The sequence below is a fragment of the Thunnus maccoyii genome, chromosome 9, assembly GCF_910596095.1.
Source record: "Thunnus maccoyii chromosome 9, fThuMac1.1, whole genome shotgun sequence".
NCBI lineage: Eukaryota > Metazoa > Chordata > Actinopteri > Scombriformes > Scombridae > Thunnus > Thunnus maccoyii.
Window position 1 is genome coordinate 27,416,588 of NC_056541.1, and position 20,526 is coordinate 27,437,113.

The 20,526-nt window shown below is 40.1% G+C and overlaps 2 protein-coding genes across 8 annotated transcripts; both read left to right on the forward strand.

Moving 5' to 3' along the window:
• Positions 1–1,043: 1,043 nt before the first annotated feature.
• cabp1a (calcium binding protein 1a) lies at positions 1,044–9,647 on the forward strand. 7 transcript variants are annotated; one of them, XM_042420158.1, is made up of 8 exons: positions 3,979–4,319; positions 5,343–5,519; positions 7,194–7,224; positions 7,492–7,635; positions 7,759–7,868; positions 7,982–8,056; positions 8,141–8,213; positions 8,304–9,647. In XM_042420158.1, exons 1-8 carry the CDS (start codon positions 4,188–4,190, stop codon positions 8,327–8,329), a joined length of 768 nt encoding a protein of 255 aa, XP_042276092.1. In that variant the 5' UTR covers positions 3,979–4,187; the 3' UTR covers positions 8,330–9,647. The 7 variants fall into 7 exon arrangements, with proteins under 7 accessions (XP_042276089.1, XP_042276090.1, XP_042276092.1 ...); XM_042420159.1 differs by having other exon boundaries at positions 3,981–4,319; positions 5,279–5,519; XM_042420157.1 differs by having other exon boundaries at positions 3,981–4,319; positions 5,334–5,519.
• Positions 9,648–11,577: 1,930 nt separating this feature from the next.
• On the forward strand, positions 11,578–20,353 carry mlec (malectin). The gene is made up of 6 exons (XM_042422263.1): positions 11,578–11,988; positions 12,409–12,629; positions 13,140–13,318; positions 13,578–13,754; positions 16,984–17,041; positions 17,208–20,353. The coding sequence occupies exons 2-6, from the start codon at positions 12,428–12,430 to the stop codon at positions 17,450–17,452; spliced, it is 861 nt and encodes a 286-aa protein (XP_042278197.1). The 5' UTR covers positions 11,578–11,988; positions 12,409–12,427; the 3' UTR covers positions 17,453–20,353.
• Positions 20,354–20,526: the final 173 nt, after the last annotated feature.

Below are 20,526 nucleotides of genomic sequence, written 5' to 3' on the forward strand. Positions count from 1 at the left end.
GTTCTTGAATAAAAGTAGCTATTACATTATTGCTCAGGAGGCCTAAACTATGTACAGCAGAGGTATGAGAGTAGCTCTGCGTGTGTTTGAGAGAGCAAAAAATTGTGGCATGTTGGGAGGGAAGAGCAGTTTGAAGGCACCTATAAATTATTATCTTTTGAACAATATGCATCAAAATCACTGACTCATAGAATTTCAAAACACAACACAGGTACATGAGTGTAGAAATGTAATGAATGTATGTGTCTAAGTGTAGCTGATGGGGTCCTATGAGCTCCAAACAAAGTGAAGAATAGTTTAATTTGGATGGATAAAACATAATGAACACCTGCAAAATGTCATGAACTACAACAGCCACGTGACATATAATGAAGCTTATCATGTTCAGACTGTGTTGAGAAATACAGGAGTTGATTTCTGAACATATATTGGTTTTGTTTTACTGCCTTATTGTTGTTTCTGTTATAATTATATGCAGTAGAACACTGTATGGGGTTTCTGATATTTTGTCCAATGGAGACAGGAACACTATTAAATAGGCCTTCATACTGTTTCTCATATAACAACACCATAGGTTACAACAACACAAACTATAGCAACAATATCATAATAAAGTTGAATTAACAAACAAAGACTAAACAACAACGAGTAGGCCTATATAGACTAATTGCTGCAGGGATTGTTGTCCATGGATTCCATTATTTGGATGTTGTGTTCACATTTTCTGCTCATAATGGATCATCTCCATTCAACAGATCATGAATCTGAGTTTCTTATGAGGCAAAATCTCGTAGTCTCAGTGTGTATTTTCATAGGCTATATATGGTCTGTCTTATCCATGGTAAAGTTTATAGACCAGTGGAACATCACCCTCTACACCCACGTCATTGCCATGATGCCAGAGACCAGCATTCACATCAATGAAAAGGTGACGTGCTCTGCAGCGACGTGTGTGCCCCCCTGTACGCTGCCTGCGCGCGCTCCGGCCGCGCTGCCGCACAGCAACCAGGTGGTGAAATGTAACTATACAGCGGGAAGGCTCTGCTGGAAGACATGGGTCGACAATGGAGAGAAAACGTTGTATGATGTCGATGATCAGCCCACCGACACAGACGAAACTAGATCCGCAGCAATGAGCTCCTCGTTTCCAAAATCTGAATCCACAACCTCCTTGCTGAAATCATCCTCATCGGCGAGGAGACCGACACACCTCCCTGAACGCACAGCGGAAAGCCGGAGAAGTCAGCATCACCATCAGCATCAGCACCAGCACCAGCATCACCACCGTCCCGCCGCACTCCAGAGCAGCAGCAACGCCGAGGAGTCTTTCTGGTCGACCGAGTGCGACATCAGTGCCCGGAGACCCCTGTGTCACCCCTCGCTCATCGGCAGCCGGGACAGCGATAATGCAACCACTCGGGTCAAGTGCAAGTCACATGCCCCTCACAGTGAAGTTCCCGACCCGCCGGAGCCAAACGGCGAGGCGGGCCGAGGTGTGAGGGAGCGCTGCAGGGCATCCAAACCCACACACCGGCACCACCACCGCAGGAAGCACAACCGGGAGGACCGTCCGCCGCCAGCAGGACCACCCGAACCTGAGCATCCTCGTCGATGTCATACCACGCACACCCGCCCGGTCCCTCGTGTGCCCTCTTTGTCGGACAGCACTGATGACAGGGCTCCTCTCTGTGAGCCGCGGGACCGTAAGGGAGCCAGCTCGGCCAATAGCGGCGGTCAGGTCAGCAGTCCATCCCCGTCCTCCTGCTCCCTGGTCCCGCTATCCAGCAGGTCCTCACGCCGCTCCCGGAGGTCCAGTGCTACTTCTTTTGCATCCGATATCAATTTACGCACTATCCTCAATTCACTGTTTGGGCAGGTAAGGCCCTGAAATATAGGAACATAATTATTAATTCATAAACCATAATCTTGTATGTATTAAATTAACTCCACAATTGGTCAGTCAGTTAGCCTGATATTCATTTAAAGAGTTTAGTGTGTGAGATGCAGGGATGCTCTTAATTTGAGGCTCCTGACATGCTGTGACACCTCACACCCAAATTTATGTAAAACTTAATTGATCAGGCCTGTTCTAATGGTCTGACTAATTGAAGCCTTGCCAAAGAAAATTTTGGTTTTATAAACCAATTTGGATTGATGACAGCACATTAGTGTGTCTGATACTGCAGGCTTCAGCTAAAAGAATCATCTGTTTTTATTTGCCACGATGCAGAACAAGAGGCTTTGTTTCTAGTATTTCTCCAAAGCTGCACACAGATATGAAGCAGTTAACTGTGGCTGCTGGCCTCACTGAAGTCTTGTTTACAATCAATACACGCTAATGTGCTCTGTGATGGAGTCTGCAAACACTGTCATCACTGGACTGGCTATAGAGGGGAAAAGCTTCTTCTACACATTCATTTCTTATGTCATTTTTAAATACAGCTCTACCTCCTACAGACCTTCTCAATCAGGCAGACCTTTCTTATTGAAGTGGACTGTGCGGGGCAGATAAAATGTTCTGGTACAGAGAAGTGGAAATCTCTGATGTGCTAATATATATTTGGCCAAAGACAATTCATGTCCCTGCATCATTGGATCAGGCAGTGATTGTTGTGTTTGAAGGAAATCACTCTGATGTTCCCGCTGCTGATGGAGGCTCTATTTTGAGCAACAAATCTATTTATATGAAAGAAAAGAGTTCAGCTTAATGTGCTTTTATCTATTCTTATCTATGATGTGGTTTTGTATAATTTGGGCTCACACAGCTGAAGTCTGGTTCAGACAACAACTGGTTTTAGTTTTACATTACAAATCCTCCTCCTTCCTGCTTAAACCCCTGATAATGTTGTTTATGATGGCATTTTCCCAGTCTGTTCCATGGAAGTCAGAGATTCTTTTTGTTTTTTTTCTGCTTCCTTGTAGGGTTGTTTGGATTTTGATCTGGACATGAATCAGGAGATGATTTACACTCAGTAAAAGGAACACAGAGATCATCCGTTGCAGCTTCAAGAGAAAACATCTTCTAGCACTTATAGTATAAAAGCCTATTCTACAAATAACCTGTGAGTCAGTCTGCGAACAGCTTTGTGAAAACATTAGCGTGACCTGAAAAAGGTCTTTGATGAGACAGACAGAAATGTAACGCATAGTTTGAGAGATACACACACACTGCCTTTGGCATCCTGTCTGAACAATACGTTCAAAATAAACAGGATTTGTGCTGCTTTGGCTGCAGGTTGACAGATCAGAATGGAAATACATGTGTTAACCCTCGCAGTAAGGGTAGTTTTCAGTCTTAAGAAAAAGATGACTTTATTAGACATCTGTATTCTGGTTTTGATAGCCTTCCATCAGTGTGTAAATACACATGTAAATCCATTTCACTGTGACTGCTCACAGCCTTTATGTGTTTCTCTATGGTGCCATGTGGCTGCTGTAGGTCAGAGCGACCTTGTCCTTGCATGCAGAGGGCAGAGGATGATGTGTGGGGGTGTGGGGGTGGACTCTGCGAGAATACAGGAGCAATAATGTGCAATATATGAATAAAAATGGTTGCAAATTGACAAATTAGTCTAGCGCTTGAGAGGGAGAGTGCAGGTGAGGAGGACAGCAATACTGGAAATAGCCCGCTGCTTACAGAGTGTTCTTGTAAATTTGCCTGGTACATATTTCCAGAGCTTACAAACACCTTGCAATGTGTGACCATCAAGCAAGGGTTGTTTGTCAGCTGCAGCTGTGTTAAATACTATATTTTCCTGAAGGAAAGCTGGCTCCCCTCGTCCCATATCTCTTGCTTATTCTTATTCCTCATCTGTGAAATCCATGTAGAATTGTCTGTGTTGTTCACTGACTATAATAACAGTTTGGTCAGTGTGACAGCTGGATGAAATATCTTGCAGACAGTGGATCACCCACTTTTCCTTTAATAGGCATAATTCTGTTTCCCCGCTTGGGCCACTTCCCTCTCTTATAGTTTCACACCCTCACTCTTACTTCTTCTCTCTCTCTCTCTCTCTCTCTCTCTCTCTTCTCTCTCTCTCTTCTCTCTCTCTCTCTCTCTCTCCCTCTTTCACATGTCATTTGCTTTCTTACCATTTTTACTTTCATTCACTACAGGTAGTGCAGTACATTGCAGTTCACTGTTTTTTTTTTTAATCGGCTAGGCTCAGGTTAGCACCCCAGTCTTCATGGGTCTTGCTGAAACCAGAGTTTGCAAAACCCAAACTGTAAATATAACGGAGAAAAAGTCCTCATGGTCCTTTTTAGTGCCTCTTTTCTCCTTTGGTATGGGCAACTGCTTAGACTCGCCTGTCAGAACGGTAAGATTGTCTTTATTGTCATCTGCTCTTGCACCCTGTCTTTCTCTGTTATTAATCTTGTTTGGTGGATTTGAAACTGACAGATTTACAGAAATGTTGTGTATAGTTTTGCATAATTATGTTTGTCTTTCTGTTCAAATTTAAATGGATGCTGATGAAGTCAGTCATCAAATATAAACCTCAGAAAATTCAGATTTTTTTTTTTTAGGTGTCTATAGAACATCCAAAACATCCAAACAGTGTTATTTGTGGGACATGCCTTTACAAAATACATCAGCGTGTGTCATGGTTCTATTAGACTCAACTAAATAGTAATATAATAGACTAGAATATGGAGTCAGGAGTTTTTGTTTCCATTTTGTTTATTGTTGGGTGTTTATAATGTTGGTTACTGTATGTACTGAAGCTACGGCTGTAGTTTGCACTGTAGTGCATTTTGTTAAGCTTATGTTAGATTAACAGCTTTACACTTTGGCAGACTTTTGGATTGCAACAAGTTCTGTTTTCCAAAAAGCACTTTAACAAAGGGCACTGTGTCCTAATGTATTTATATCTTTCGTGATCAGCACACATGTAGCCTGTTTCCTTGTGCTCGAGCTTGTCTTTTCTCTCCTTCTGAGTATGTTTACTGTTCCTGTGACAGTGTATAGGTGTGAGATGCCAGTCTGTACAACGTGGCGAGTAAACTGTTATGAAGGAGTAGTGGAAAGTTGGCAACATGCTGTTTTATTGATGCATTTACCTTTCTGCCATGTTTTCATGTTTTAGACATTCGCTCCCTCTTATATATACTTGCATAACACACACACACACACACACACATAATACTTTTACAGAGAAGTAAAAGTTCTGTCTAAATAGCATTTAATCAACTGCCTATTTTCAAGAGTACAGAGAGTCTATATGCACTGTCACACATACTCTCTCAACTTCTGTCTTTACTCCATTTTGCTCCGAAGCTGCTACGGATCTCTAACACTGTCTCTGCCCCCCTACCTGCACCCCTCTGCAAAGATGCTCCAGGATGCTGAGAGGACGTTCAGAGGGGTGCTGTCCTGTGAGGAGATGGGCCAGACAGGGTATCTTGGGCCTTATCAGGAGTCCATTGTGTCCATGACACAAAACTACGTTCTCATGAGCAACATACTTGGGCAAACCTGTGTCTTCCTGAGTAAAGGCGTGGCCCAGTGCAGGCAGACTGTACGTAAGTCTGGACACACGCAAACATCCGCAAACATTTATCTACTTCTGTCTGTACTCAAGCTAACCTGGATATGATTTCTATTCTTGACAAATGAGCTGCTGTCACAATTATTTTCACTAGGTTGCAAAGACCCTTCCAACTATTTTCCATCATCATGTTGTCCTATTTCCACTCCTCCTGCTTGTTACTGGTGTCTGTTCAGCTGTCTATTGGGAACATGACTGAGCCTGAAAGCTCCCAAATTAGTACAAGAAGCACATGGAGCTTGTGCATAAATGTGATGTACATGAACACATCTACATTCATTAGTGTGAATGCTGATTCAGCATTCAGCAGTTCAACCCAAGAATGATTTTCATTAGTGTATTTGATTTTTTTTAAGAATCCAGAAGAAATAATAAACCAAAAAAATATATATTAGAAGTCTTTTAAAAAATCAGCATAACTTGATGTAGCATAAATGTTTGGATTTTCTTTGCTTTCCTCTCCTGTTAATCATTTTGTGACCCCTTAGATACATTTTACGACCACTTTTGGGGTCCCTACCCCCAGGTTGGGAACCACTGCATTAGATCACAACCCATTTCAAAATCATTCATTACGGAGCAGTGTAGTTTAGTTTATTATATTTATTTGTCAAGGACCATGTACAAAAAACATTAATCTCACATAGGGAGAAGAGATGTATTGTTAGTAGCTAATTTCCATCTGCAGTCCCTGTGCAGGTAGACGCACAAAAAAAACAAAAAAACGAATACAACTAATACAATTAATAGTACAAAATACGGTGGGTAAAAAAAACACATTCAACATATTTGACGTCCATGAAGATGTTTCAACTTAGTGGCGCAAATGCACCTTTGTTATGTCACATTGATCGCCTGTCATAGACATGTATATCTGTATTTTTTATCAATGAGTACACAACATATTAAGAACAATTTGCTGTTATTCAATTACAGACACAATTCACTTTGACAACAATCAGTATAGGGTGATGGCAGGTGAACTGCATGTATGAATTGTGGTTTCACATCTCAGTGAAAACAGCACAGTAATGGAGGTTATGGCACACCCCCATGAGTAAACTGATCAGACCTGGGCCTTTCACTGTCAGTGTAAGTGATGATGGTTGATGACCTGACAGTGATGGATTGTCAGAGGAAGTGCTGATGTTGTGTGTCGGATTTGGCTGGTTGCGCTTCTATAGGCTCATGTGCCTCCTGTGTTTTCTGTGACAGCGGTTCCGGTCAGACAGCTCTTTGGGCCTGACGTCAACATTCAGTGTTATGTTTAGACTTCTCTGTTAACCCCTGAGGGTTCTGGGATATGTCTGCCTCACTCTGCCCTTTAATGGTTGCGTTTATTGTAAGCAAGCGCTGAAAAAATAGAAGCAGGCACATTCTTCTGTGAACTCGGAGGTTATGGATCCCAGTCGTGCTGGATGTAAGATAGTTTCAAGGTTCACAAGTAGGCCGAGGATTGTTAGGGAGAAGATCGATGATTTGTGTATGGCCACTCAAGTCATAGCGTGGTCAGCGGTATGTTTGTGTGCAGGTTATATACAGAAGATTGTGTTTGTTATGATGTGTGATCATGACGACGCCTTATTTGATGGGTTGTGAGCTTGTTTTTGTACTGACCAATGATTATATGTTTTTTCTCAATAGGACAGAGAGCTGCGGCCAGAAGAAATGGATGGTAAGTGACTCTTTCTTTAACATTCTCTCTTTCTTTTATGAAGTTATGATGAGTGAAACAAAAAGTATTTTAAAATGATTAAACAAGACACATTTGTCAAAGTGCTTTACAGAGAAAACATCATAAAAGAAAATTAAAAAGACAGATATTTTTTAAGATGTGGGGCTAGATTTTGTATGTATATATGTGAAAGATAACATGTATTTAAAATGAGAGAAATAAAATACAATCTATGGGCTCAGTAACATTTCTGTCATTGCTCAACAGAGTTGCGGGATGCTTTTAAAGAGTTTGACAAGGACAAGGACGGTTTCATCAGCTGTAAAGACCTTGGAAACTGTATGAGAACGATGGGATACATGCCCACTGAAATGGAGCTGATAGAACTCAGCCAACAGATAAACATGAACTGTAAGGACTTCACTGTGTTGCGTATTTATATGTCAAACATACAATGACACTGTATGTCATATGTGAATCATAGTTTAAAAGTCTATGGTGATTTTATGTTTGCCAAAATCTCTTTTTTCTAAGTGGGAGGTCATGTTGATTTTGAGGATTTTGTAGAGTTGATGGGTCCAAAACTCCTTGCCGAAACTGCAGACATGATTGGAATAAAAGAGTTAAAAGACGCCTTTAGAGAGGTAAGAGTCTCCAGATTCAGATTCAGAGTCTGGCTGTTGATCTGCTCATGTTGCAACAGTCTGAGTATTGACTTTCCCATGTTTTATCTTGTCCCTCTGCTTTTCTCTCTAAGTTTGACACCAATGGAGATGGTGCCATAAGCACATCGGAGCTCCGAGATGCAATGAGGAAGCTGTTGGGCCAACAGGTAAGATTTGGATCAGAAATTGGTCTTTAGATTGTTCTTGTATGTGTGTGGTGCTCCATTAACTGCTGCCAACCTTTATTCCAGGTTGGTCTAAAGGAGGTAGAAGATATCCTGAGGGATGTTGACTTGAACGGGGACGGGCTTGTTGATTTTGAAGGTAAAGCCGCTTTCACCAGCTGCTTATTTAAGGTATTCTGTAGAGTGTCGTGCAATTGTTGCATTTCATTCTCCCCCTCTCTTTCCACAGAGTTTGTACGTATGATGTCTCGCTAAGATCATAGAATGATCGGTTCTGAATGTGAAGCTGCATCCCTCTCTATACTTGACCAAGTACAACAGAGGACAAGCTAAGATCTCTGAGCCATTCGAATCTGAATGACACTGGAATTAAAACTCCTTGAATGTTATGGAGCGAGGAGTCACCTCACACTTTCAATCAATAAGTGTTCTTCCTGAAAAGTCTCCAGTTCAACTGAGGCAGAACTTGCTGTAGCCTAGCTGATGATTGTCCAACTTATGATTTTTGCACTTTAATTCTCACTAAATAACTTCCTGTATGGATAGATTGCTGGTGTCCTGTCTCATCCACTACACGGTGAAATTAAGTGTCTTGCAAAATGTCGCCTTCGATGTGCAACAAAGTCAGGATAAGAGAGCGAATGCCTGTAGATAAGATGTAAAAGATGAGTGCACTGTTGAACATTTCAGTGAGTTTCCACACGGTATGTGTAGAATTCAACTGTTGTTGCATTAGAAACTGTAATTGGACTGTCCTTTGTGTGACATTGGTGCTCCACCAAGGAACCCATGTGGCAATATCACACCTGTATTGTAACTGTGTGACCATCTGTGATTTTTCACTGTGCCGGTCCAGTCTGATAAAAGCGTCATTGTCTGACAACGAAGTGCATTGAAGAAGCAGATCTCTGACAGTAATGAGAACCAGAACTCTGAAATACCTTTCATATATGTTATTCACTATGCTCTGAGATCAATGGCATTTTAAACAGTACTTAAAGATGCACAGCTCTCTTTCAAAGCTTGAATCCAGAGAACCAAAGTGCTCACTGACACTGGCCTGCTGTGGTTTGCAGTATCCTATGCAGTGTATTTGGAGCAGCTTCAGACCGCCTTTCAATGCTCACAGGTTTGAAGTCTCAGAGTTTTCAGTCTAGCTTTGGTAACAAATAATGTCTGTTTTTAAAAGCCCATTTTGCCCTACAGTAGGAATGACATATGTGAACTGTATTTACAGTGGACGTGATTATGTTGTACCTGTACTGTATGTCAATGTCAGTGATTGTAGTTGTGGTAACGTTCCACAAATCTGTGTTGTCTAAGCAATTTTTATGCATGCCAAAGAGAGAAATTTATTAAATTAAGTATGCACATTTGCATTTTTTGTCTAACAAAGTAAACAAAATATTTCGCCAAGTTAACTGCAGAAAAATAAAAGGTGTTTACATTTGAGCCCCTTTTGCTGTGGTGAAATTATCAAAGAAAATACAGTTGCAATATAATAGAAAATGGTTGTGAGTTTGTTATTTAGACATAAAATGAAGCCATACATATAAAAACTTGTTGACAACAGCTTATTTTTGTGTGGATCTTAAATTTCAAACTACCTCTTAATCTTTACTGTGTCTGTAATGTCTATGTCAAAATGTCATTATCAGCATACTAGTATAGCACTGTGTGCTGCCACTGCATGTCTTGACCTCCTCATAATATCTATTATTCATACATGTCATCAGTAAGACTGCAAGCTTGATAAGCTTTACCTGCAGCAACACTGCAGAATCATCACTGTGCCAATCATCCAATGAAAATATGGTTACTCTGCACTTTCTCCGTGTGACCTTTGACTAATTTAGATCCGATGGAGGATTTGTTATACTAAGATATATGGTACACATATTATGAAACACGTATTAGTTATACATTTTCCATAAATGTATCATAAAGAGATACCCCTCTGTTTATTTGGGCAGCAGTAACAGACTAGACAGGCTATACATGCGTTTCTAACATACCAGCATACAACATACAGCTAAAACTATTTAGAGCTCACCGGTGACTAATGCAACATTTTAAATGACCATATTACTAAAATGTTCAGTGCAAGAAGAAGTTTTTATCTAGAAAGAATAGAAGTGATCGTTGCACAGCAGCACCCAAAATAAAGCTGCACTGCACACCTGTCTTCTGGAGAAACTTTGTTGCAGCAAACAAGCTAACATTAACAAGTGTTTGCACATAAGATTATGAAAAGCATTTTTGTGGAAATATTATTTTGGAAGAGCTTGCTGTTAATTTAGTGCAAGATATTTCAAAAAAACATACAGCACCATAGCGAGCTCTTTAACTATACATTAAAAGGCTGTATGTTTGCTTCATAAAAGGCTTTTACACATATGTTGACCAACGTTGTGTTAAATGAAAAAGCAATAATGAAACCCCTGTCATCCGTGGAGCTATTGCTGTTGCCATAGTAACTATCTTCATTCATCCCTTTCTCGTCAACCCTCGAGTGCACCTTGTGCGCGCTGCGTTGGACTCTCCTGATTGGACAAGACCTGGACCAAAGAGACGATACCATACCGGAAGAAGGGGGGCGTGGAGATTTCTTAAAGGCCACGCGGGTAGTATTGCCAGAACTGAGCAATAATTTGAGGAAGTATTATTATTCAATTTAATTTATTTATCTATTTAATAATAATAATAATAATAATAATAATAATAATAATAATAATAATAATAATAATGCATTTAATTTGTACCGCACTTTTCTTTCATAGTGAAACTCAAAGTGCTACAGTATTAATAACATGGAACACACAACATAAAGAAATATATAATAATAATAAGAGTTAAGATGATAAAATAGAAAGGGTTTTTTTAGGTCTTGTTATATATATATACATACACACACACACACACACACACACACACACATACATACATACATACATATACATATACATATATATATATATATATATATATATATATATATATATATATATATATATATACACACATATATATATAATAGGAAGGCTTTTTAGAGGCATTATTATTATTGTTGTTATGTCTTTTTATTGTCAGCTTGAGAAGAAATGGTAACCTGTAATTGATTAAACCGCAGGTAAAGGGAATAACAATGTTTTAATAGAAATATAGGGGCAAACGGTATATAGTGGAGGTAAAATTAGCATCTCTAAAACTGTAAGAAACCCTCCCTTTAACATGGTGGTCCAACTTTTTTTGCCCTGAGTTTAACCTGTGCTCACCTGCCTTTGAATTTAGCCCAAACAACATTTTAATGCACACTGCAGCAGGTAAAGTTTAAGTTTTGGTTAGATGATTAACATTAGATCAGTCATTCTTGCTGAGGGAGGAGGGAGGGGGGGTTCACACCTGACAGACTAAACTCAGGGCCTTAAAATCAAAAACCACTCGCTTGACGTGTAAAACAGACACAGGACTTCAAGTCTGCACGTTTCTGTCAATCATTATCAGAATATGAGCGAGTCACTCTCAAAAGTTACGACCTATGATATTTTTAACACATTCATTCAAAGTCATTAGTGTTAAACAAGTAGGATGTGACTGCTCTGTGATGCGGAATGTTTTTTTCAGTGGTTTTAGTTCAGGAAAGCAGCAGCAGATTGTGATACGACAGCACATGTGTCAGTCATCGCAGTGTGAGGTTAGGTAGCCCATGTTAGGTCAGACAGGCAGCAGGCTGCAGCTGAGCAGGGCTGCAGAGTACATGCACACATTGAATGAAAGTCAGTATAGCTTTGGACACCAGCAACTGAGAATATCTGCACAGAGTTATCCTACAGTGTAGAGTATAAAGGCTCCGGCTGAGATACGCTTACACATTGGCAAAAAAGACAGGTTGAAGATATTTGTGAAAGGGGAAGGTAAGTTAAGAGACATTTACATGAAGTATTTCTGGTTAGCTAGCTAGCCTAACTGACCAACGTTAAGTTAACTTACTCGCTGCTAATTCCTTGTTATATTGTGGTGTTTGCCTAATTAATAAAGAGGTGGGCTTGATAGTGGTTTTATTCGTGTTAAGCTTGAATGTTTTTGTATCATTTCGCTGTCATTATTTGAGTCGGCGTGCTTTTGTGCTACCGGTATCGGTACTGTTAACGTTAGCATACTGGCTAACTAACAGATATCGTGTTGCATGTCATAGCTAGCTAACCTTGTGTGGTTAATGTTACATGTGGGAAGGGTTACTTTTCATACTGCAGCTTAGACTATGTTGCCAACGAGCAGCTACTGACGCTGTCGGTGTCTGTGTTTGTGTTGGACCGGGCTGTGTCTGTGTGTAGGACCGGGCTGTGTGGGGCGATGCAGCGGGTCACGGCGCGGCTCGTCGCCGGGCTGGTCGCAGCGGTGCTGTCGCTGCTGGCACAGCAGTGTTGGGCGGATGGCGGGGGCCCCAGCCTCGCTGAGCGGGTTATCTGGGCTGTAAATGCCGGAGGTGAAACCCATGTAGACGTGCATGGTATTCACTTCAAAAAGGATCCATTGGAAGGGAAAATTGGTAAAGGTGAGTTGACTGTTATCATTGGCTAACTGTTAAAAATGAGCCTTGTGTCTGGCCGGGCTGCACCTGCAAGGTGTTTATGAGACTTGACATTGTGAGAGTAAAAAGCTTTTCCTCAGAGTAACACTGATTCCCAGCAGAAAGCTCTGCATGGTTTCGCTTCCGCATATAACCACAAACTAATGAGGAGTCAGCACAGAGGACTGCGGCTCCGCCCCTCTCGGCATGTAGAGGAAGCAGGTGATGATATGATCAAACTGACTGTAGAGAGTCATTCTTGGCTCCAGTTATTGGGGCAGAGGTACTGTAATTGCAAGTTGGAGTGAACACTGTGTGGTAAGTTGCCATTTGAGACAGAAGGGCACTCCTTCATTGAGTGCAGGAAAAGGTCAGGGCTTGTGCAATGTGGTGCTTTACTCGATTTAAAACATGATCAGTTTTCCCAGTAATCCAGCTATTAATGTGGTCTTGTGAGCAAAGGGCACACTGAACCTGATGCTGTTCTCTCTGTAGCGTCTGATTATGGGGTGCGTCTTCCAATCCTGCGCTCCAGTCCAGAGGACCAGATTCTGTACCAGACAGAGCGCTACAATGAGGACACTTTTGGATATGATATTCCCATTCGTGAGGAAGGCGACTATATACTAGTTATGAAGTATGCAGAAGTTTACTTCGCTCAGTCACAGCAAAAGGTATGGTTGTATGTATTTGATAAAGATGTAATTTTCATCCGCACATTTGCACAGGTTGAATGGAGAATATGTGCATTTAGCACTTTTTTTACTTTATTTAAACTTGTTATGCCTTTTTTGCTTTTAATGTACATATTAATGCACACAAAGTGTTTGGACAGTACTCTGGGAATTGTTTGAATCTCCATCATAGCAACATGAATGTGAGGTTGTGTGTGTATGGATGAGCTGTTAATAATTTCGAATTATGTTCTTCTAGGTGTTTGACGTCCGCCTAAACGGCCACGTGGTGGTGAAGGACCTTGATATCTTTGATCGAGTGGGTCACAGTACTGCACATGATGAGATAGTGCCCTTCTCGATTCGACGTGGCAAACTGAGCGTGCAGGGAGAGGTGTCCACTTTCAACGGCAAGCTCACTGTGGAGTTTGTAAAGGTGAGTTGTGTTTAGTTCACTTATCTGAGAAATTTGTGGATTGTCTGTGAAAAGGAAGTGTCAGTTTGCCTAATCCTGCTTAAACAGGTTGGTGAGGCGCAACATAATGCAGGAATAGATCATTTGAAGGTGTATACTTCTGCAATATCTGCTATGTTTGGTTGATTGTCTGTGTTAAAGAGTTCTCTAAAGTAAAAGTATTAGAGAAGAGTAGCCACTCTTCTCAACTGAGAAACTGAACTGAAACTTTGAGTGCTGCATGTTATCTTATGTGATGTAACTGTATGATCTTTAAAAAAAAATAGCTATTCAAGAGTTTTTATAGTGACAGGTGTGCAATGCATTACGTTTTTGTAGCGAACCACTTCACCCCAACATGTGTGTAAAAGTGTTCTAACCACTTAATTTATTTGTTTATTTTCTTTCAGGGATAGTGTTTTAATGTTTTAAGCTGATAATGGGCGGGTTGGTATGATAACCACAAATAGTACTCAAGTATTGTCACTTCTTAATTAAATGACTCAAGTAGAAATAAAAGTAGTTATCAAAATAACTGATCAAGTGAAAAGATGTTTTTGTCAAACAGATGTTAAACAAACTTAAAAATTTAAATTCACAGTATTTTCCCAAACTGGTTTTCTTCTCTTTATGCATAAGAAATGAAAATCAAACAAAAAAACTATTTTAGTACTCCTCAGAAGGCAGAACAAGTCTCCCATTTAACATCTCTGTGTATTAACGAGGGCTAACTAGTCGACCAAACCATCAATGAGAAGAGTGATGTAATCAACCAAGTTTTCATTGGTTGGTTAATTGCAGGGAAAAAAGCTGCTGCAGCTCCTCCAAACTTGTCACAACTTCTCCGTCCTTATTCTGTCTTTGCCGATAGGCAACAGCACTGTGTGTCCTTTAACCAGCAGACAACATGCAGTTTGTCTGTGAATTTGGTTGATTCCTAATTTGGTTCTGTCTCAGACTGGCCATCATGTGGAGCTTTGGCAGCTCTTCACAGTCAATCTGTCACAAGTTCATGAGTTGTGTGATGTCATATTTTGTTGAAATAAATTAACAAAATGTTCAGTCTCGTCACTGGTTGTTCCAACACATCCAGAATCATTAACTTTACCGCTTTTGCCATCAGCACTGTCATTAACAGGCAGCTCACTTTGTATGTGCGCTTGTAAAATGTATATTTTAAAGGCTCATTATTACAGTTTTGTATTTCTCTGTAATGTAGCAGAGTGTTAACAATGTTACTTATAACATCTTTCTCAGCCCTGGAACTCAAACCATTTTCTGATGTCCCAAAAAAATCTATATTTAAATAATTAAATTAATATCATAAACATGCAACATCTAGTAGACTATTGGCTTGAACTAATGACTACTAGTCTACTTGGGAAATCTTTGGTTGGGGGCAGCTCTATTATTAACCTTGTGCTGCTGTAACCTTTACATTAATATGACAATCATTTCAGAGTTGGGCAGTGTTGAAAGTGTTACAAGGTCCAATCAGGCACGATGTTACTTGTACAGAAAAGCAGCTCTTGGGACTTATTCACAAATTAAGCTGACATGTAAAATTGCCAGCACATTTACATAATGAACCACACGTCTGAGAGGGAGTTGGAGTGTGTGAGCAATACAAATGACAAAAGCTGCAGATCTGGTTGGTTTTTATCATACCAGTTTTATATGTCGTGAACTTCAGCAAATAACTTTAGTTCTCACTTAATAACTCCTGTCTGAATATACCGTTTCAAATTCTTCACTGTTTATTTTTATCTTTCAAGCTACTGTTTTGTTTTTGTCTTCGTATTCAAGTTCTCAATATGATTCCTTGTTACTGTGATACAGGAAAGGATGTTGTTAGTGCACCATAAAAGATAAATGAGTGACCACCCTGCACAGATGTGCTGTTATTGTTGGATGACTTAAGATTGTGTAGTCTGGTTCTAAATAAGCTATGAGGGCCATGAATCCATCATCCTTAACCAACAAAAATCTATTGCTGTCTTTGTGATAAGCTCAGTAAGTCATTTCTTTGCTTGGCACGTCTTTCTTTTGGTATATAGATGTTGTGTCTACTCTCCAGTTTGTTATATCAGCACTCTAATTTTTATACACTGGACCTACAACCTGACATGTATTACATTTCCCTTCATGTTCTCCTTGCGATCGCTACAGCACCATGTGATACAATAATACTGAACATGAGTTACTATTGGCAGTGCGGAGACAAGTCAGCCAGATCAAAAACAGTGGATGATTTTAATGGTGTAGGTTTAATTGAATTGTCTGCTGCAAAACTTGGCAAAAAAGCCTGTGGTTATATAATGAATACTTTATAAAATGCCCCAAACGAAAAAGTGACTTTTATTGCTACAGAATGACTTTCAATTATAATTATCTTGTCAGTGTTTGTTAGACGCATACTTGTTTATTCAGCTCATATTTGCACAACTACTTCCAGCATCCGCGAGATAACCTCAGATTCTGTTTTTAAGTCTGAAAACTACTCACACATATTGTTGCCTTCGCCTCAGGCCACAAGTATGAAACATTGTGATTAGTATTCCCTTTAAGGTTGGCTCTCAGTGCTAACAGATGTAAGATTTTGCTAGTGTGTTTGTAGGCCATGTGGTTGTAGGCTAAATTTATAGGCTGGCATACTTCAAAATAGTTTATCTCTAGCTGAAGGATATTCTGCTGTGACCTCTTTCTTCTTTTTATTCTTATTTTTTGGGTTTTTTTGTTTTGTTTTGTTTTTGTTTTTTTTAGATCGCTTGCCTTCTCTGCATTTTCTCTCTCTGAACAGATACATGTGATCTTTTTTTTACAAACGTTAAAATTATTCCAGCAATGAAATATTTCTAGCACAGGTGTTTCAGTTTTGCACACTCCACTTGTTCAGCAGAAATTCACCTGCACCGATTGATTTTTTTTTCATCATTTAATCATATGTGATGCGTGATGAATTTAGACTGAAAGCTAAGTACATTTGGTAATAAGTCATTTTAATGAGGTTGTTGTGTCAAATTAAGCATCATAACAAGATAAGGGTACGCCGACCGCATGATAAGTGATTCTCAAATGCAATTATGGATCTATTGTTGGAAACTTTATCCCTACTTTATCATCACTCCTGTGTGATGTTAAACACATTTGTGTTCATAAATGTTTAATTTTCTTTTGTTTACATGTGGTGCTGATCTATTCTGTGTTTCAGGGTTATTATGACAACCCAAAGGTCTGCGCTCTCTATGTAATGAAGGGAACATTAGAGGGTAAGTCTCAAAACTGCAAATATAACACTCAACACACTGAGTCATTTCCATGTCTCGCTCAACCAGATGTGAACATTTTAGTGTAATAGTTGTAGACTTAGTGGCAGAGTTATATACCATCAAAATGAACCTCCACTATCTTCCCTTCTGCTTTTTTACTCGATAGATGTACCTAAACTTCAGCCTCACCCTGGCTTGGAGAAGCCTGAGGAAGAGGAGGAAGAAGAGGAAGAAACTGACGGAGGTGAGGAAGGTGGGAAGAAGAAGCTCCCACCAGGTTCCAAGTACAGGGTCCAGTCAGGACCCCGAACACCAAACCCATACGCAGCCGACAACAGCAGCCTAATGTTTCCCATCCTAGTGGCGTTCGGGGTGTTCATCCCCACTTTGTTCTGCCTCTGTCGGCTGTGAGTGAAACCTAGTCAGGAGGACAAGACGGACGTGAGACTATGAAGAGAGAGAGGGAGAGAAGGGGGTGGGGTAGGGAGGGGGCTTGAGGGGACAACAGCAGCACAGGTAAAAGCATACACACAGGAGAGAGCTCGAAGGCTTGGAGAAAAAAAAATCACCAGGACGGAGGACAGAAAGACTAACTTTTTGGAAAGCCACCGCAGGATGAAGCAAACGCTGCTGTCACTATCAAATTGTACCGCTGAGGAAAGAAAAGAAGATGTAGGAAGTGTATGCCGTGCACTTCTTTGTGAATGTGTTTTCGCATCCACCTCTGCTGACCCTTTCGAACAACGTTAGTCATTTCCACTCAGACACTGGGCAGGGTTTACAGGTGCCAGTCCTCAAGGTCTGAAACCACATTTCAGCAGCTAAGGGATGCTCAGGAGTGATCTGTCTGGGCCTGTTTTATAAAACTAAAAGCATTGTTTTGTACTGGGTGTAGCAAGGACGCACACTCTGTTTCACACTCCTGCTCAGCATCCGGTCAGACATTTTACCTTCAAATTGGAAATGGTGCTGCTCGGAAATTGGTTAAATAGAACAGAAACCATGAGTCAGACGGTTAGTAGTGGAAATACGGTTTCCAGTTGAGAGGCTCCCATTTTTTCTCAACTTAGTTAGTCCTGCGTCGACGTGCCATCGTCTACTTGCCATAAGATGCTGAAATGAGACAGAAATTGATTTTTGAACCAGCCCCGTAGCTGGCGGGCTTATTTGCTGTTTGCTGTCGACTTGCCTTTACATAAATATAGGTTGAGTTTCACAAATCTGCTCGTGACGTGTGGTAACGCATAACACACTTGTTTGACATCGTTCCACCAAATACAGATTCAGGGCCTTAAAATTGTCCTCAACAGCGATCACAAATTGAAAGTCCTTTTTGAGATTTTTTTTTTTTTTTTCTTTTTTCTTTTCCTTAAGGCCGGATCCATTTTAAATTTCATGACATTAGAAGGCGATAATGTCGACCCCACAACGGTTAACCTTTAGTTTCTTTGAATGAAAGACACCACAACCGCGTTTAGTGAGAGGCAAAGTTTATGCTGTGAAATGCTGAAAGCAAGTCAAGATCTTTACATCACTGTATCTAATGTGCTCGCTGCCTTTTCTACTCATTCATTAATTATGCATGCCTGCCTTTTAGTTTCACCAAAGAATGTCTTTTGTTTATTTTGTAAGGAAAAGTAAAACTATGTAGCCTGTTTTTAATTTGACCCATAGCTTGCAAATTTACACTCTGTGATGCCTCTGAGGCAAGTGTTTGAACCAGGTGGGCTGAAAATTGATTTAGAGAAAACAAGTGGCTAAACAAAGGGGGGGCAGTTGTAATTGTTTATTTCCTTGGCTTGTTTATTTTTTTTATTTTCTCGGGGTCAGAAATGTTATTTTTTTTCAATTTAAAATCGGAATGCTGTGTTGACTGTGATGGGCCGTAAACTGAGGGAACCGGCTGCTTCAGCTCCATGTTAATATAATAAATCATGAGAATCTGCGCCAGTCACTGCACTTGTCTCGTACATCCCCCAAAGTCGCTCATCGTCTACCGCAAAAGTTCATTCACTTGCAGCAAGAGACAAGAAAGCACAGCATCAATGTAAGTAGAAAACAGAGGTTTACTAAACGTTAAAGATCAACATTTATTGAATTCCCTTCAAGCTTCACTCGGCCTTTTCAAATCTGTTGTCTTAAAACTTTTTTTTTATGTTGATTGTACCTTTTTTTTTTTCCCCCTGTGTGAATTTTCAGTGCAATTAAGCTACTTGTTCTGGTTCTTGAATTGATTTGAGCAAACAGTGTAAATTTTTGTCTTTGAGTCTTTTTTTTTTTTTTTTTTGCTACATGGCCACATTATCAGAGTCCACTTGGCTCTTGGACAATAATATCCTTTTTTTTCGCTTTCCATGCGGACTGAAAAGCAGCTTTGTTCCTCATTTTTAGTCGAGTTGTGTCGTGAACCCTCCTATTTATGTATCTAGTTACCTCCTTTAAGTGCTTAGCTCTCCTCCAAGGATGATTTTGTAACTTTGCCTGTTTCACTAATGCGTCTTAAATGTCCTCCCAACCCACCCGCCCCCCCTGCTAGTATTGCTGTCGCCATATGCAGTACTTGAAAACGGTTAATAATTCAGGTGTTGTGGATCCTCCTCACTCCTCGATTCTCCTTCCCATTTTGATTGATTTATGGTGTGTAAGAAGTTAGTGCCAGAAAATATTTGGCCAGTTGTTGACGGTTTTTTGGGGTTGATTTTCTTTTCTTTCTTAAGTTGTAAACTCAACTCATATTTAAGACATATAAGCACCTTTTTTTTTTTTTTTCCTCGGAAAGGATGCAAAAACTTCAAGTAATTCAGCACCAAAGTCACCGTGTTCTGTTCCTCTGCAAGTCTACACAGCTGCGTGTGTATATAAGGTACAAGATCACACTTTTTTATCGTGTGACATCAGTTCTGTTCTCATCACTTTTTGTGTTGTAGCTGAGGTGTTAGGGTTTTTCAAATTTTCTCTTGAGGAAGACTTTGTGGCCTTTCTTCTGGGGAGGAACGGTTGTTGGTACAGAGTATAAAGCCGGATAAAGTATCAGAAAGTCAAATAAATGAGATTGTGTCTGAAAATGTGGGATCTTCCAATCTATTATATATAATTTAAATCAGAGTGGGGCTGATCTGGAGATATTTTATAATACGCTTGGATTTGTATGTTTGAATTTTTTCCTCAGGATCTGTTTTGTTTTGAATTTTTAAACGTGATATTTTATTGGTGTGACATTTTGCACTGCCTCATGTATTTTTAAAATTATGTCATTTTTGTGTGTTTGTCTTTGTTGCCTTGAATTATTGAATACATTGTGCTTTACCATCATTCGCCTTGAGGTCACTCTTTTGTTGGTTTGCATCATATCAGTCCCTTTTTCTCTCTCTCCTCTCTGTTAAACACAAGTTTCAGGGCTAGATTTTCATTCCACATGGACAGCTCTTGTCAGGAGTGAGGGATGGGCATCTGTCAGTAGAAGTGAATATATCCTGAGTCTGTCT

What these genes read in the sequence shown, in the direction of transcription:
- mlec (XM_042422263.1), top strand. Translation starts at nt 12,428, where the DNA reads ATGCAGCGGGTCACGGCGCGGCTCGTCGCCGGGCTGGTCGCAGCGGTG. An exon ending in TCGCTCAGTCACAGCAAAAG is followed by an intron (nt 13,319 to 13,577) that starts GTATGGTTGTAT and finishes ATGTTCTTCTAG; the next exon opens with GTGTTTGACGTCCGCCTAAA. An exon ending in TCACTGTGGAGTTTGTAAAG is followed by an intron (nt 13,755 to 16,983) that starts GTGAGTTGTGTT and finishes TCTGTGTTTCAG; the next exon opens with GGTTATTATGACAACCCAAA.
- cabp1a (XM_042420155.1), top strand. Translation starts at nt 1,133, where the DNA reads ATGAGCTCCTCGTTTCCAAAATCTGAATCCACAACCTCCTTGCTGAAA. An exon ending in TCAATTCACTGTTTGGGCAG is followed by an intron (nt 1,877 to 7,193) that starts GTAAGGCCCTGA and finishes TTTTCTCAATAG; the next exon opens with GACAGAGAGCTGCGGCCAGA. An exon ending in GCGGCCAGAAGAAATGGATG is followed by an intron (nt 7,225 to 7,491) that starts GTAAGTGACTCT and finishes ATTGCTCAACAG; the next exon opens with AGTTGCGGGATGCTTTTAAA.